The sequence below is a fragment of the Myotis yumanensis genome, unplaced genomic scaffold, assembly GCF_028538775.1.
Source record: "Myotis yumanensis isolate MYYU_CA2020_CCGP unplaced genomic scaffold, mMyoYum1.0.hap1 SCAF_6, whole genome shotgun sequence".
Lineage (NCBI taxonomy): Eukaryota > Metazoa > Chordata > Mammalia > Chiroptera > Vespertilionidae > Myotis > Myotis yumanensis.
In genome coordinates, this window is record NW_027223757.1 from 91,036,552 (window position 1) to 91,054,612 (window position 18,061).

The 18,061-nt window shown below is 45.5% G+C and overlaps 1 protein-coding gene across 2 annotated transcripts in view; it reads right to left on the bottom strand.

Annotated features, from left to right (window-relative positions):
* Nucleotides 1-301: 301 nt before the first annotated feature.
* The window catches only part of MAPK14 (mitogen-activated protein kinase 14), a 67,581-nt gene continuing 49,821 nt past the window's right edge, over nucleotides 302-18,061 (bottom strand). The window contains exons 9-12 of one of the 2 annotated variants that reach the window (XM_070418699.1): nucleotides 12,380-12,459; nucleotides 9,274-9,352; nucleotides 3,471-3,644; nucleotides 302-2,482 (exon numbers count right to left, since the gene is read on the bottom strand). In XM_070418699.1, the coding sequence (XP_070274800.1) occupies nucleotides 2,415-2,482; nucleotides 3,471-3,644; nucleotides 9,274-9,352; nucleotides 12,380-12,459 (401 nt within the window). In that variant the 3' untranslated portion in view covers nucleotides 302-2,414. Of the gene's footprint in view, nucleotides 2,483-3,470; nucleotides 3,645-9,273; nucleotides 9,353-12,379; nucleotides 12,460-16,346; nucleotides 16,427-18,061 lie in introns of both variants that reach the window. The other variant, XM_070418698.1, reaches the window with a different exon arrangement.

Consider the following 18,061-nt stretch of genomic DNA (forward strand, 5'->3'; position numbering starts at 1 on the left):
GTCTCTGACCCTGTCCCAGGCTACTCTGACGCCCAAGGGCAACACGCCGAGTGCCTGCCTCCTTATAGTACCTTGTTTATCTGCCCTTTGCTTTACCCATTCGCTTCAAAGACTCAGATCGGCTTCACCATAAATGTACAACCAAGGAGCTCTATCCATGTGTTTTCGAATTTTAGGAGTAATATTAAGATCTGTCAGAAGCATGTGCCAGGCCATAGCTGAAAGAACATTGATATAAAGCCATGTTGAGCATTAAACAAAAATGATCAAGAGAAAAATGCAATAAAATTGAGAAACTCACTACATTTGAAAAATAGGCTTTATTTTGACCAGTGGTATTGTGTGACATCCTATATGGGATAACTGATTACAGCCAAGTTCACGAGTACAAATAAAATAGCAGTTTCCCTCATTCTCTCTTCTGAGTTCCGCTCAGAGAAGTCAGGAGATGGGAGCATGATTCTCAGACACAGGAGCCCTTCCCCAGGCTGCTCAGCTCCTAACACCTGCAGAGACCTGGACGGGAAGGTATGCAGAGCAGCACGTCGGAGGAAATCACACTAGCACGTACACACGCTGACAACCCCACACGCTGACAAAATTCACCCTGCCGTGGGCTGTGAGGATCTGAACTGCACTCGAGGAGATGAGGCCTTTGCATTCATTTTCCTTAAAGAGGGGACGATCCCGGGTGTGGCATGACCGCCATGAGCTGCCTCGTTCCCTCGCTCCGGCTGACTCGGCCCTACGCTGTCCTCCTGGAGTGCACAGTCACTGCACTGTGACAGAAATGGAAACACCTTGCGCCAGTGAGAGATTTTGTCACATGGCCGACCCTGCAAGTGGCCTTACACTTTCTCATTTCACAAAAGGTTTAAATACCTGGGCCCTTATGTAGCACAAGATGCCTGAAATTCAGAAAATTATGAAAACGACTCTTCTCCACCCCTGAGGATATTTCATCTTTATAAAGTTGAAAATACAAAATATTACAATAATTTGCCCTTTCTCCCCATCAAAGGAATCACATTCTCAAAGGATTCCTGCAAAATACAAAATTCATTTCTCCCTAAACTGAGACCAAGAAGCCAACGTTACGCTGCCAAGAAGACCCTAAAGAAGGTGGAAAAGACACCTCATTACTTTTTTAGAAAAATAACCATATTTAGACAAAAATAGAGAAAGGAGTTCTGGCCTCATGAGCGTTTATTTTCACTTTGATTTCGGCGTTTCTTAGCATTGGTTATTGGGAGGGGAGAGAATGACTTGTTTCCAAAGGCTGAGGTTTCCTGGGAAAAGCCCCATCTTTCCCATGATGGCTCCCCAAAAACAGTTTCTTGAAAACCAGATGGCAGGAAAGAAAATGCTATATATCCATCTGTTCCATTTCTTCATAATTTTCACATCAAAAGCACCTGGAGTATCAATTGTGTTCAACACAAAATAGCACTGGGGGCTGAAGAGAAGATGTCACCTGCCCGTAGCATCAGCCAAGGTGACACGAGTTCTGAACTCCCAAGAAGTCCTCACTGGCACACTTGCCTGGCACCAGGGCCTCCTGAAAAAACAGGGCAAGCAGCTGTGCATGCTCAAACAGCAAGGCGTGCAAGACATCATCACTCTGCTAGGAAGAAAGAGCACACAGGACGTCCACAGACAGCAAGAGCCGGCCTCTGGTGACTGGGTCCAATTCTCCAGAAACCTCTGCACTGAAGGGGGGCAAGCAGAGAAATGGCACAACACCCGGGATCGAGAGAGCAGCACATACACGCATGCCCACACATGCACACGGAGCCTCTGAAGGCTGTTTCACAAGGTCGTCCACCCAGCTGACTACTCGCCTGGCTCAGAACTTCATCTCCGCACTCTCTTCTCCCTTTTAAGGCACAAACATATTTAGTTCCAGATACACCTGCTGAGTTCTGAGAATGGGACAGAGCGAGCTCTCAGACAGGCGCACAGAGCCAGTTGGTCCTGTTGGCTGTACACATCCTGAGGACGGCTCCAGAGCTGAAGCAGCCAGAAGGGGGGAGCCTTCTCTGTGCCACTGTGGTCAAGGTGGGCCCACAGGAGAGGCCAAGAGTAAAAGCATGACTGGATGTAGGACGCTGAATATTTGTTACTTTGCACTGAACAACCCTAAGAGCCGACTCACGAAGAAGCGGGAGCAGAGGCGGCCACGGGGTGTCTGGAACGCCAGGGAGTCACTGTGATCGCAGTTTGCTGCTCATAGTCTCTTACCCTCCCACAAAGACAGACACACACACTAACACACATGCGTGCACGCACACACCCCTCTTCCACCATGGAGGAGATCTTCGCAACAGGAGGCACTTGAATGAGATTTGGAGAGTTCCCGTGAAAAGGCCTTCCCCTCACAGTGAAGTGGGATCAGCAGAACAGAAACCAGGTGCTCAGGATTCCATCTCTTCTTGGTCAAGGGGCGGAGGCACAAAGCTGACGACTTCATCGTAGGTCAGGCCTAGGGATTGGGAAGGAAAGCCCAGGTGAGGTCAGGCTGCTCTTTGCTGGTAAGCACTGTGCTTCTGAGCACAGACCTGCCCTGCCTCTCCCAGCTGGTGCTGGGAGGGACACTCCCAGTAACCATTCACTGCTGTGTGAGAACCCACTGGATCATGTGACTGCCCAGAAGTTCAAGGACACATACCTAACCCCATCTTCCTTGTTTCTTTCATCGCTCAGTGCCTCCTCCTAGAGCTCAAGAATAACGGAGCAGCCCGCCAACACGCTCCAGCAGCAGGAAAGCCTGGCTTTGGGCAATTGCTCGGAGCTCCGGATTTGTGTTTTATGGAAAGAATATGAGATCAGGCCCGGGTCCCATTTCCGGCTGTGTCCCTAACTAGGTCTAAGATAATATGTAAGATATTTTGTCCCAATTGTGTCAAGTATAAAACTGTAAAAATCCCCTTCCTCTACTCATCTCAGAAAGATGCTGTATGCCCTGACCGGTTTGGCTCAGTTGATGGAGCGTCGGCCTGTGGACTCAAGGGTCCCAGGTTCGATTCCAGTCAAGGGCATGTACCTTGGTTGCGGGCACATCCCCAGTAGGGAGTGTGCAGGAGGCAGCTGATCGATGTTTCTCTCTCATCGATGTTTCTAACTCTCTAACCCTCTCCCTTCCTCTCTGTAAAAAATCAATAAAATATATTAAAAAAAAAAAAAAGATGCTGTAAAGGAAAAGATTCTGAGAACCTCAGAGCCGAGGCAGGTGTGAGGGGCTGCACGCAAAATCAGAGCAGACATGAGGGTCTCCCAGCTTGGAAAGTGTCACCCCTTCACGCTTTCGACAGAGGCGCTCACTCTGGGCGAGGCCCTGACCACAGTTTTGGCGAGCTGCTGCCAGCCAGGCACTTTATTCTCCTGTGCACAGCTTACGGCGAGCGGCTCACCAAGGAAGGATTGTCAGACCAAGCTCTCAGGCAGGTGTCAGTGCTGCCTTCGTGCCTTACTTTTCCATTCATCGATAAGCAGGTCCCGGCTCTCGAAGGACTGGTCGTAAGGGTCAGCCACGGGCTCGTCGTCAGGATCGTGGTACTGAGCGAAGTAGTCGTGTGCGAGCGCTTGGGCTGCCGTGATCCTCTTGTCCGAGTCCAGTACAAGCATCTTCTCCAGCAAGTCGACAGCTGTTAGTCCACAAAAAGAGAAAGGTTTTATTTTTTAACACGTTAGCAAAAATTCTGCCTTACTAAGCAAACACACAGCTCCCACCCTTCAAGCCTACACAAAGAATTCTCCTCCAGAGCGTCGGCTCCAGGACATACTTTCACTTTTCTCTCTTGTGTGTATTTTGTATTATTTTTAAAGAATATGTTACTGAAGAATTAAAAAAACAAAACAAAACAGATTCCATTTGAACAAGCAGACATTCTGTGGAATGTCCGGCCAAACTGTTACCACTGTAGTCCAACTGTGTCAAAACGAAAGCCTAAAACTAAAGTGACCTAGAGGAGGTAAGTAGGGCTAGTTTTTAATTTTTCAACTTTTTTGTCCCCCTCACTGTTTATTTACTAACATAAGGCAAATGACTATTCATCAAACGGGTCTTCAAACAATGGACAGAATGAGGGCTTTCTTTGCATGGGTGTGTGGATGAGAGGCAGGGCATTTGGATAAAGTGATATTTTATTTTTAAAATTTTCATGTGAAAATTTTCAATATACAATACAATGAATACTCATGTTGACCACCCACATCCAACAATTAACATTTTGTATTTCTTTCTATTTTTTGCTGCCACAATTTATTTTTATTTTTTTAAATATATATCTTATTGATTTTTTTACAGAGAGGAAGGGAGAGGAATAGAGAGTTAGAAACATCGATGAGAGAGAAACATCAATCAGCTGCCTCCTGCACACCCCCTACTGGGGATGTGCCTGCAACTAAGGTACATGCCCTTGACCAGAATCGAACCTAGGACCCTATAGTCCGCAGGCCAACGCTTTATCCACTGAGCCAAACCGGTCAGGGCATTGCTGCCCCATTTTAAAATAAAATTATACACATGATACTTTACAGCTAAATATTTTCACATAAAGACATCTTCCTGCCCTAACTGGTTTGGCTCAGTGGATAGAGCGTCGGCCTGCGGTCTGAAAGGTTCCAGGTTCGATTCCGGTCAAGGGCATGTACCTTGGTTTCGGGCACATCCCCAGTGGGGGGTGTGCGGGAGGCAGCTGATCGATGTTTCTCATTGATGTTTCTGACTTTCTATCCCTCTCTCTTCCTCTCTGTAAAAAACCAATAAAATATATATTTTTAAAAAGACATCTTCCTATATAATCATAAAACTATCACATCTGACAAATATGTAATTCCCAAATATCTAACATCCAGTTCAAGTTAGAATTTCTCCGATTATCCCATTGTCTTTTACACCCACCTTGTTCAAACCAGGACCAATTAAGGGCCACACACTGCATTTGATTGGGTTTCTTTAGTTTCTCAATATATCTTACCTATTATCTTAGATCTAGTTAGAGAAACTAATTCTCCCTTTTCCTGTTCAGACAGCCCGGTTGTCCTGCGAATGTTTATCATGAATCTACACCCTTGTTTTCTTCTACCCCCTGTAATTCCCCTGAAAACCATGTTAGATCTAACAATTAGGTAAGAAGTGGGTTAAGCATTTTTGGTAAGAATGTGGACTTGAAGGAGCAGTAAGGCCATTTGTCTGTTATGAATGATGCTAAATTTGGTCAATTGGGTTGTTTCTTTTTTGCCCTAAGCAAGTGATCTGCGGGTACTTTGAAACCACATGAACAGCCTCAGGCCCTTTCACTTAAGGCTTCCAGCATCCCCTGATTTTTCTTCACAGCAGTTATTTCAGTAGGGTCACAAAAGGGTGATTTTCTAACTCTGTCAAATGAGGGTGTGCTGAGTTTCAGAGGATGCAGGACAAACACTGCATGATCATAGGCACCACCTGTGAAACCAGGCTTCTGAGGCTTTGCAAATTACTGACAGTTCCTTCACTGGGAAGGGGTGGAAAGAGAACAGGTTCCTGAAGAGGTTACTGCTGGGTACACCCAGGGGGTAAAAGACCCTATTCTGTAGCCTTCCAGAGAAACCAAAGAATTTGATTTCAAGGGATAGAAAACAAGGTGAATACTTAAGTGTTGATTCAGGCTCAGTTTACACTTAAAGCCTTGGGAGAAATGCCTGGATATACGTCCTTCTCTTCTCAGAAAAAATAAACGGCATCAGCTGTTGTTTGAAGCATATGGTCTTTGCCACCCCGAGAGTAAAGGGTACCATGTCCTGCAAACAAGCCCCTGACAAGGAACACAATCAGGGGTAAGAAAGAGGGTCCTCTTAGATCTGGGCAGATACAAACACACACACTACATCTAAGGGCAGTTTCAGTTTTGATTTGTGTTTGGAGGGTAATGTGAAACAGGAAGTCAGTGACTGACATAACAGGTGTCAATATTTACATTCCTGCTCAGCCAACAGCTGGGCACAGATTCCTGGTCAGTAACACCATGTTCTCAGACGTCTGCAAGAAGAGACTGTATGGCATCAGCGCCTGGCAGGGCATCGGGCTGAGGTTCCCGGAACGGCAGTGCAAGCACAGATGGCCTAACGCCTCCACGCACCTCGCTTGCAGTCTGCAGTGCTACTCGGTGTCTAGTCCTTTAGAATGTTTACATGTTTTCATTCCAGAGAAGGGGACACCTATCAGATGCATGTGACCTAAATAAGCTGCTGATCACACACCTACCCCTCTTACCCCCAGAAAAATGAATAAACACATCGGAGTCAGCGAACAGGAAGTCAAAGTAAGCACTGCCACGTCTGAAACATGAGCCAATGTGATGAAAAAACACACAGAACAGAATGACAGACAAGAAAGCTACCAGCATACAACATCATCTCCCAAATTCTTGGCGTACTTACAACTCAGAGAGCGTCTCACAGATCCCTGAACTTGACAATACAGCTCAAATATGTCAGACACAGCCAATGAGAGCACAGCAGGGCAGATGCCAACCTAAACCAGCCCAAGAATTTTGCACACCCCCCGAGAGTCTGTGGATTTGTTCCTGGAAGCGAGCGTGACCAGCTGAGACCTGAGGAACCCTCCACCTCCAGGATGGACATGAACTCACCAGCAATCGCCCGACACTTCAGAGTGAGAGCACCTGTGCGACCTTGAGAATGACCACAGTGACATTAAGACTGCAGTCAACTGAAGATGGCGGCATAGGTAAACACCGGAGACTGCTGCCGTAAACAACCACTTCAAAAATACAACTAAAAGACGGAACAGACATCACCCAGAACCACAGGAAAGCTGGCTGAGGAGAGACTCTTCAACTAGAAGGAAAGAGAACAGCAAACCGAGGCTCAGAGGAGGCGCAGTGTGGAAAATACAAAGGTACCGAGGTGCGCGCGCAAAGCGGGCTGGTGGCTGAGGGCGCGGTTGTCGTTTTCAATCAGGAGGGAGCCTCAGACTCTGAGCTCCAGATCCGGGCGCGTCTCTAGGGACTCAGACTCAGACGGGAGAAGCAGGATTGTCCGGCATCAGTTGGAATCTGAGGGCAGCTTTCTCTCCGAGGTTTGCAGTGGCTGCCGGGGTTCTGAGAAGCAGAGCCTCTGGGAACGGGACTGAGAGCAGCCATAACTGCTCCCTCCGCCCACACTGTTGATCCCGTGCGACCCGCCCCGCCCAAGCCCTGCGCAGAGCCATTTGCCGGATCGCCTCAGGCAAAGGCTCGATTAGCACCTCCCCAGAGGACAGAAGTTTTCCACACAGCTGATTCGCACAGCCAGTCAGCCTGGTGGTCAAATCCCTCTAGTATTAACTACAACAATCAAGGCTTAACTAGAACAAGACTGTGCACAAAGACCACAAGGGGGTGCACCAAGAAAGCATAAAAAATGTGGAGACAAAAAAACATGACAGAAATGGAGGATAGAGAGCTAAAAAACGCAATTTTGAGGGCTTGCAAGAAACTTGAGGAGAGCCTCACAAAAACTAATGAGACCCTTGATGCTACGATAAAGAAACTAGAAATTAAGCATACACGGACTGAAATAAAGAATATTATACCCAATAGCAGACCAGAGGAGCGCAAGAATCAAGTCAAAGATTTGAAATTCGAAGAAGCAAAAAACACCCAACCGGAAAAGCAAAATGAAAAAAGAATCCGAAAATACGAAGATAGTGTAAGGAGCCTCTGGGACAGCTTCAAGCGCACTAATATCAGAATTATTGGGGTGCCAGAAGATGAGAGACAGCAAGATATTGAAAACCTATTTGAAGAAATAATGGCAGAAAACTTCCCCTACCTGGTGAAAGAAATGGACTTACAGGTCCAAGAAGTGCAGAGAACCCCAAACAAAAGGAATCCAAAGAGGACCACACCAAGACACATCATCATTAAAATGCCAAGAGCAAAAGACAAAGAGAGAATCTTAAAAGCAGCAAGTGAAAGAGACTCAATTACCTACAAGGGAATACCCATACGACTGTCAGCTGATTTCTCAACAGAAACTTTGCAGGCCAGAAGGGAATGGCAAGAAATATTCAAAGTGCTGAATACCAAGAACCTACAACCAAGAGTACTTTATCCAGCAAAGCTATCATTCAGAATTGAAGGTCAGATAAAGAGCTTCACAGATAAGGAAAAGCTAAAGGAGTTCATCACCACTAAACCAGTATGATACAAAATGCTGAAAGGTATTCTTTAAGAAGAGGAAGAAAAGGTAAAGATACAAATTGTGAACAACAAACATGCATCTATCAACAAGTGAATCTAAGAATCAAGTGAATAAATAATCTGATGTACAGAATGAACTGGTGATTATAATGAATCAGGGACATAGAAAGGGAATGGACAGACTATTCTTGTGGGGGAAAGGGGAATGGGAGATTCAGGAAGAGACTGGACAAAAATCGTGCACCTATGGATGAGGACAGTGGGTGGGGAGTGAGGGCGGAGGGTGGGGCAGGAACTGGGAGGAGGGGAGTTATGGGGGGAAAAAAAAAGAGGAACAAATGTAATCTGAACAATAAAGATTTAATTAAAAAAAAAAAAAAGACTGCAGTCAACTGTGAATATGGGATATTTAAAAGGTAAAACCTCTCAGTCTCACTCCAACCTCTGAAGAGTCCTCGCGACCCTGAGGCACAGCTGCTGGGACTGTTGAGCAGGGTGACCCACCATACACTCTTGAGAAAAGTGAGAAGGTTGATTACACCACCATCATAGGCTATCCTCGCTCCCCTCTGGTCTGAGCTCTCTGCGTTCGCCACTGTCTACTGCGCCCTGAGTCAGGGTGCTAGAGCCTCAGACGAGGCCACCTTCAGGGGCCACTGAAGCACACATCGCCCCCAGCTTTGGGGACTAAGGCAGCTCCTTCTTTAGCCAGGGCAGTATACATCCTGCAGCTGCTAGTCATGTCCCTTTGCTAATGGTCCTGGAAGTGGTGGTGGCAGGAATATGGGGCCATTCCTTAAAGCCCAAGGCGGCAAATTAGCTCCAGTGAGAATGGCTGTCTCTGAGGAGCAGAAGAAGAGGGGAAGGGAAAGTGCAGGAGGATGACAGACCTGCAGCACCTTGAGGGTACAAGTGAGCAGGGCACACAGCGGGGAGCGCCGGGGCCTACAACACTGTCTGTGCCAGTTGCTCTTCCCCTCAGCCTGGGTAAGAAACGACAGCAGCTGTGAGCAAGTCACAGACTTCAAATCCCTAACTTTGTCATAACCAATTTCATATCCATGACATGAGGATACAGTCAACTTACCCAAGGGGTTGGCACCAATAAACACATTTGCAAAGTTCATCTTCGGCATCTGGGTTAAAGACTGAATATAGTTTCTTGCCTGCAAAAGAAAAGGTTTTCAAAATGACTTTTTGTTCAAAGATGTTACTGCCCTCAGAGAGTCTCGGGCCTGACCAGGAAGAAGCGTTAGCTGACAAAGTCCGCTAGCTCCAATGTTCATGACTGTCTTGGGTAGTTATTAGAGACTTCTCTCTTAGTGCTGTCCTAAACTTCCTTATTTATGATCACTACCTTACTTATATCCCTGCTATATCTCAGTTATATTTCAAGTGGATGAAATGCTAACTAATCAAGTTCCCTTTCATTAGCTTTCTGATCAGAAGTTAAAAAAAAATGAGGCCAAGCCCTATCCTGTTTGGCTCAGTGAATAGAGCATCGGCCTGCGGACTCAAGGGTCCCGGGTTCGATTCTGGTCAAGGGCATGTACCTTGGTTGCGGGCACATCCCCAGTAGGGGGTGTGCAGAAGGAGTTGATCAATGCTTTTCTCTCATCAATGTTTCTAACTCTCTATCCCTCTCCCTTACTCTCTGTAAAAAAATCAATAATATATATATATATTTTAAAAATGAGGCCAAGATATCTAAGAAGCAGCCCTTTCTGAGACAGCCTCCCTAAAAGCTAAAACTGGCGTAGGAACTGGTATCCTAATGGAAGTCCAGGACTGGCAGTCTTCCGATGGTGCTGGTCTTAGTGGATGCTCTTAGCACACGAAGAGCATAAATATTAAACCTTGTTACCAAGCAATCTTGGTAACAAGTAAACATAAGTTTAGTATATCCAAAGAGGCTCGACCACATGTTTAAAAATACTAAACCAATGAGAGCAATAAAGAATAGCAGATTATAAATTACAGGGCCCAGGCAAGAAATCCTCCCCCTGCCACTTATAAGCTACATCTCCTTGGGCATGTCTTAAGTCTCATCTGCAAAATATTAATAGTCGGTGCTAGTATGTGGCTTGTCTACATCTACTCAAGCAAGAGAAAACTCATGAAAGAGCTTCAAACTATATTTCTGACACAAACAGCATTTATATTACCAATAGGTTGTTCTATATTTGGTCCCTGGGCTGGGACAGGCTTAAATTTGAATCTTGACTTTAACCTGTTGAGCAAGTTACTTATTATCTTTAAGTCTTGAGTTCTTCAGCTATAAAAAGCGATCAGTCCCAGTGCCTACCTCCTAGTGCGGGAGCGAGGCGGGGTGATGCGAACCAGCGCCTCCTCAGCACAGCACTGGGTCCCGAGCGGGAGCTCAGCCACACTGGCTGTACCATGGCTGCCTTTAGGAGGGAAGTCTGCTCTCATGTCCTAAGGATGTGCCAACTGCCCAACTGCTGAGCTACATTCTAGGGAATGTAAGGTGCCAAATTCTTTCAAGGACTGACAGCTCTAATCAAAGGCAAAACCAAAAACTGGTCTTGAGAATAACCACATAAATACAAACGTAACTTGTAAATGCGGGCACCAGATATTAGATGTTAAACTACATCAATTACCTTCCCTGTTTCAATGAATAAATCCCACTATCTGCGTAGTTGAGATAAAACTTCTTTGAACCGATTTTAACCACCTCCTCACAATTTCTCAACATAAAGGTACTCATGTATGTGGGTGCATGTCGCACACACTCACGTGTACACACAAGGTTAGAAAAAGTTCTGGCTGTTAGGGCAACTTTACCTTCTCAATACATGTGCAGTGAGCAGGCAAGACCCGCTCTGAAAAGCAGCTGAGGGTCTTTCTGATTCGAAAAGCAAGTTCTAGGGACTGAATACCTGCATGGCTGTAGTCCAGGGGTCCTCAAACTACGGCCCGCAGGCCACATGCAAATACAAATATTGTATTTGTTCCCGTTTTGTTTTTTTACTTCAAAATAAGATATGTGCAGTGTGCATAGGAATTTGTTCATAGTTTTTTTTTAAACTATAGTCCGGCCCTCCAACGGTCTGAGGGACAGTGAACTGGCCCCCTGTTTAAAAAGTTTGAGGACCCCTGCTAGTCCCTTCCTCCTGAGCACACAGAAAGAGGCTGAAGGGACCAGAGGGCAGAGAGGCCTGTCTCCTGTAGAGAACAGTCATCCCTCTAACAAGACAAATGCAGACAAAGATGAGCTGCATGTAGCTGAAGGGGAGGGCCTCTGTGATGCCAACCCGGCTCCCAGAAAGTGAGGGCACCTTAGAAAAAAGTGCCCCAACCATCTCTGATGACAGGACTAGAGTTAGACTAAATAGTTAAGAATTGGTAAAAAAGGCACCTCACCCTACGTAGGTATTCACATTTATTCTATACTAGAGGCCTGTTGCACGAAAAGATTCGTGCAATAGGCTTTCCCATCCCCTGGCTGCCGGCACCAGTTTTCCTCTGGCACCCGGGACCCAGGCCTTCGCTCTGGCCGGAGCCACCTTTGCTGCCCTGCCCAGCTGCTGGGGTCGGGTCGCACAGGGCACGCCTGGCCGCCCCGGGTTGGGTTGCACACGGGATGCCCGCCACCCGGGTCGCAGATAGCAGGCCCGGATGGCGACGGGGCAGGCGGGATGGTGCTGTCCCACCCTGCCTGCAGTATGCAAATTAGCCACCATCTTTTTTTTTTTGGTGGTTAATTTGCATATTGCTCTGATTAGCCAATGGGAGGAGTAGCGAAGGCGTGGTCAATTACTATGTTTGTCTATTATTAGATAGGATTACTTGTGTATTCTTTTGAACGTAGTACTTATTAGTGGTTGGGTATTTTAGTGTTTTTTAAATGAAGAACCCTTTTTGGTCATTAAAAAACTGATGACTAGGGAAAAACAGAACCCAGAAGACAAAACAGCCTCTTGAGCACTAAATTCACAAAACCCAAGTAGAAAAGTAACATCATTTCTACATGTAAGTCTATAACTTGTATTCTCAGTCCACAGGATTGGGTGAGAATTTATCCCAACTATCAACATCCTGCAGCAGCACACAGGCATCGGTACCTCAGTGGTCACAAGGCACATGCAAGCATTCAGTGACAGTACAAGTGTGCTGGTTATACAGTGGCAATCAAATAGGGGCATCCCTGTGCAGGCTATTGTTCTCACCTCATGGCTTGGCATCCTGTTAATGAGATAAGCAGGGGGTGTCCCCGTCAGACGCATAATCTGTTGAAGCTGGTTAATATCTTAGATGCCTAGTCAAGGGCATTGTCAAACATATGGTGCAAAGAATAACTTTCAACTCAAGTTTTAAAAGGCCAATAGTCACCCCCAAATAAATAGAAAACCTACTCCCCACCAGTCCCACCCACCCCAGGCCAGAGCCCAAGGCTGCATATTGAAGCATGACTCCATGAACGGCACGAGACTTATCAGGCATGTAGCCAGTGGCTGGCCGTGCAGATAAGGACAAATTTCTGTGGTTTTAGCATCATCTTTAACATTATATATTTCAAGATTCCTGGAAAGAGATGCCCCTTGATCCAGGATGCCAGCCAGAGAACTACTCCAAGTACTGATGGCTAAAACCCGTTTACTTGTGGGTCAATGGAGATGATTAAAAAATGTTGACTCAATTCAGTTCAGAAGAATATACCCAGTGTGACCATTTAAGGAAGAGGTTAAATTTGGAGGCACAGGCTCTGGTGATCTCCACCCCTCCAATGTAAGACATGGGCGGGTGTGGGGTTGATAAGCAATGCCAAGTTTCAGAGACATTAGTAGTGGTACATTTAAAATACATGCCACAAACACACAGGTAAGTGAAGAAAGGGAACATGGGGAAGTTAGAAGCTAATGGTAAAGACAAAAGAGCAGTTCCAGGCTGCTGTCCGTCACAGAAGTCTTAGCCTGCACAACAGAGATTTCTCCCAGTTGTTTTAAATGGTGACCAGACTGACCTCAGCTAACACACAGCTGGGACGATGTTTGCAGAACACTGCAATTACTCGACAAAGGCAGAACTATAAACAAGCACATACATAGGCTGTACTCCTCTTAGCTGTGCCATCAATTTTAACACAATTCCCCTCTTCGAAAATATTAGGACTGTTTGTTTACCATGTGTTCCTGTTAAACAGAAGTGATGGGATTTTTAAAATCCTCAACACAATTCAATAAAAACCTTGTCATACTCCCTTTCTTGTTAACTATTCACGCACTCCTTTGGTTGTAGCATCATCTTCATAACCACCCTGGTCAAGTGATTTCACTTCTTTGTGGATTCTCTCAGTAATTTTTCTGCTTTAGCTCATTCCCTGAACTCAGTTTCCCTAGTGGTCAGACTACCACAAACACCTGTAAGGCTGGCCATCAGAAAAGAGCTGGTTCTACCCTGCCTTTTCTGTGCCAGCATATTCTAAAGGTGGGATGAAGGTCTCTTAACATTCTCACACAAAGTTTAGATTTACCTCTAAACACATGACATAACAAACAGTACTCTGCATACCAAGAGAAATAACGAAAGGGGGTCAGTAAGTAAACCAGCGATAGAATGCCAGTTGGGTTTCAAAATGTTAAAATCCTGCCACCTCTCTCTTCTTTCCTATGAATAATTCAGGGAGGGGCAAACACAGGTGTACAGTTGTCCGTATGGAGAATAATTCAATGATTAATAAACAAGAGTAAACTGTGTTTCATGTACCACAACTGTGCACCTACATTTGCCCCACCATGTACCTGTCCTGTACATTTTCTGGTTTGCCTTCTTTAGCCAAAAAGGCTATTATACCCGCTTCTTGTCAGGAGTTAGAAAAAATAAATTTCTAGGGAAAGGTGTGAGAATGAGTCAGTGAAACGGCTCTTTTGGCTTTTTTAAAATAGGATTTTTGTTGTTTCACTAATTGCTATATGTACTGGGTCACCAACCAAAAGAAGCCTATCTCCTTAGTCACCCATCAGGGCCAATTTATCCCTTCTCTCAGGGCACATCCTGACTTGTTCTCAACCAGCCCTGTTACTGCGTTCTCTTACTCAGAATGTCCTCTTCTTTACTGACTCAATTTCTACACTATTTCCCTACTTTTCAGGAGTAACGAAAATAGCTACTGCCTTTCTGTTTACGATATTCCTTCAATAATGAATTTTTAACTTTTAAAATCTTTAATTTTACTCACCTGGCTTTGTTATTTTCATATCACGTGCTCCTAAAATAAATTGGCATTGGGCAATATCACTAAACATCAAATTAATCTTGCCTACCCTTCTGAATGTTTAAACTACTTTTATCCACTCGCCATAATTATGTAGAAAAAAACCCAAACCACCTTATTCCTATACTACGTACAATATTATTTGAGTAAATTCTGTATGCTGGTACCCAATTTTATTATGCCCAACTTCAGAGCTTCGTAATATATTATGTGTTTTATTTCACCAAAAATAAAGACATTTCAATATTAGGTCAGGCACTTGAATAATGGTGGCTCTAATAATAGGTAAATACTATTTTACCCATACCTTTTGTTTTAGAAAATCTTGTGGCTAATGGCACATACCTATGGGCGGATGGGTAGGAGTGGGAGGGGATTGAGCAGGAGCTGTGGTAGCCACCCCAGGTGGCATGAATCTGCTATCTTAGTCGCATTAGCTGTGCTCATTAATAAACCCAACTTCTTCTCAACCCCACTCCCCTCCCTCATGTCCTCTCTACCAGCCAATCTTTCTAAGCAAAGGCATTTAAAACAAAAAAGCACGTGTCCTCTCTAAACATCTCCTTGTATCTTTTCTGATTGGCTCCAATACAGCTTCTGCATCTCATAAAGCAGAAGAAAACACTCCCCTGGGCTGACAGTGTGGTCGGCAACTCTGACAGTGACTTTCACACAATGTGCAGTCACGTGAGATTCAGGTTCAGCTCACGTTCTCAGAGCATCTGGGATCTACGCTCGGCTCTGCCAAGTGACCTAGTGCATGACTCAGGCAAGTCACAGCCTTTCTGTGCTTTTGCTTCATCGTCCCAAATAAGAAAATAAAATAGGGCCGGTACATTCTCTTACATATGGTCAGAGTGGAAATTCAGAAATACCCTGGGCTTTGTGGTCCTTTTAAGGAATGTACCAAACACATGCCAGATGACAACAGTCTGTATTTTGACAGGGGGATGATGAACCGTTTGAACTCACCTGCGTAAGCTACCCAGCAGTCTTCCCAATTGGGCGAAGGGACCGCTTCAGTCAGAAATGCTAGGAGGAGAACCCAGGAAGGCACCACTGCAGCCTTTCCCCTTCTATCCACTGCCTGGCAGCAGACAGAGGGAAGAGAGAGACAGGCTGGGCTTTCACTATTTCGCTCAAATCTCCTGCCCAACAGCAGGAAATCATGGCCAAAGGAAGCCAGAGTGGCTTCTCTGTCAATGCCTGCATGGAGGCAGGAAAGCACCGCCCAAAGCTTCTTATCGGGTTATTAAAATTTGTAATTACAATGTCAGGCTGTGGGAGGAAGGATTTACAAGCCTACTCCTGTGGCTCTGAGGCATCAGTAGTGGGATGCAACCCCTGCTGGTCTGGGGACTGGGTAGAGAGGAACTGGTGCTTTACACAGGTGTGCAGGTGGTCTATTCTAAACCAATAGAAAGCAAGGAGCTTCTGGAAAAGGGCAATAACGTGCAATGTAAATTTTCTTCTTCTAGTGCTGATGGTAGACTCATCCATGGTGAACCACATGATCTGAGAACAAACACTAACCCAAAAGTGAAAAGAGCCCTTGACTACATGTGAAACCTCTGAGAACGAGAAAGTCAGGGCTGAAACAGAGACATAAATTTTCCACTACCGTCTGGGAATGAATTAGAATTTCAAATCTCATTTACTACCACTAGGATACCACTGCCCAATACAGGCCCCGTGATCTAATGCATACCCAGATAGAAAAAAAAGCACACTCATGCATGTGACCAGGAGGGTGTGTGTGTGTGTGCAAGTGTACACACACACACACACACACACACCCTCATCCAGAAGTCAGCACACAAAGGGCACACGTGCTTAGAAACACACCCGAGTCAAGGTACAGATGGAAGGCAAGTTGCAGACTCCCAACAGGGCAGATAATTACAATCAAAGCATCAACTCACAGACTCTGAGGAGATTTTCTTCAAAAGCTCAGCCCCTGGGGTTCCAACGAGTCTTAAAATGAGCTTCAACTGATCAATATCTAAAGGTGGACTATAAAGGAAAATGTTGGGACAAAATAAAAATGAAAAACAAACAACAAATAAAACAAAACAAAACAAAATACCCCAATGACAAAAATGAAAAACCAAGCCAAAATGGTGAATCGTCTAAGGCTTCTGCAGGACGGTCACTTCAAGTAGGACATGCTCCTCCTGTACAAGGATTCAAAATGCTACCACACACACCCCATGGACATTCACCTTGTGCATCTGTCCACACCCCCCATTAGTAAAGTGAAGCAACTGAAGCTGGGTACTGAGCTGAGAGACAGCAGGCGAAACACGAGAGCTTCCTCCGTCCAGATGCTCAGTCCACACCTACCTCTTCACCTTCCATCAAAACATCAGTAGCCAGTTAAGCCAAGAGCAGTGGTAAGCGGAGTGCTACAGAACAAAGCAGCAGAGCACAGGAGCCAGGGTAGACCAGCCCCCCTGTAACTATCCCCCCGAGACCTGACCTAGGAGCTTGTAAAGTGGCAGGGTCTGTGCAGATCCCAGAGCCTAACCACTGAACATCCCTCGGAATGCCTCTCCCTCTGCCTTGGCCACAGCAGGCAGAGAACTGTGGGTGACAGCCAGCAGAAGGCCTCACTCCCACACTGCACCTGGATGACCTCCAGGAGTGCCGTAACGAAGCAGGACCAATGAGGTTTTAACCTTATAAAAACATGAAAAAAACCTCACATATCCCAAAAGTTCTAACTAATAGGCCACAGTGCCAAACCTCTATTCTGGTAGCCAAGTCTTCAAGTTCCCTCAGAATGTATGTGCACATATTAATGAGAAGACAAAAACTCCCATTTGTTCTTACTGCTTTTAGCCTTGCCTGAAAAGAAAGTTAAAAGGAGGGGGATAAAATCTTATAAAATAGCTTTTAATAATCTCTGAAAATCTGAGTAGTTTACCCATGTCTAACTGACATTCGAGGGGACAGGACGGGAGGATGACTACCTCTGATCCCTGCAGGTTTTGCATGATTAGGTCCTTCTCAACTTCAGTCTCAACTTAAACTTCACCTCCCCAGAGAGGCCTCTCCAATCCTCTATAAAGAAGCCCCCACTTCCATTATCTGTGTCAGCACGATGCTTGAAAACACCACAGTGCTCACCACAATCTTTAACCACTGTTTGCTCACTGCCTGCCACCTCTACTGATCCGCAGCTCTCTGGGGGAAGGGGCCGAGCCGCCTGCCCACCACTTATCTCCAGAGCTCAGCCTAACACCGGCTGCCTCTGGGCACTCAAAATATCTGCGGAGAAGGTAGAACAGGATGGAGAGAAGGAGGAAGGAAATACTCCTTCTTATGGTTATAGGTAAAAAGGCAATACAATGTAACTTAAAAATAATGGCTTCTGCAAGTCATAGTTGTTGCCTAAGTTACAGGAATTAATTATGCAATAACATCACTGGCATTTTGCCCTGTTTTTTGGTGTGTTTTTTTTTCTTCCCCAGACAGGAAATTGGCTTAACGTGGAAGCAAATTCTAGACAGCAGTCAGCAAACCCCAACCTGCTGCCTGATTTGAAAATGACACAGCCTTGCCTGTCCATTTATGTATTGTCTATGACTGCTTTCACTGGACACAACAGAAGCCATATGGTCCCCAAAGTCTAAAA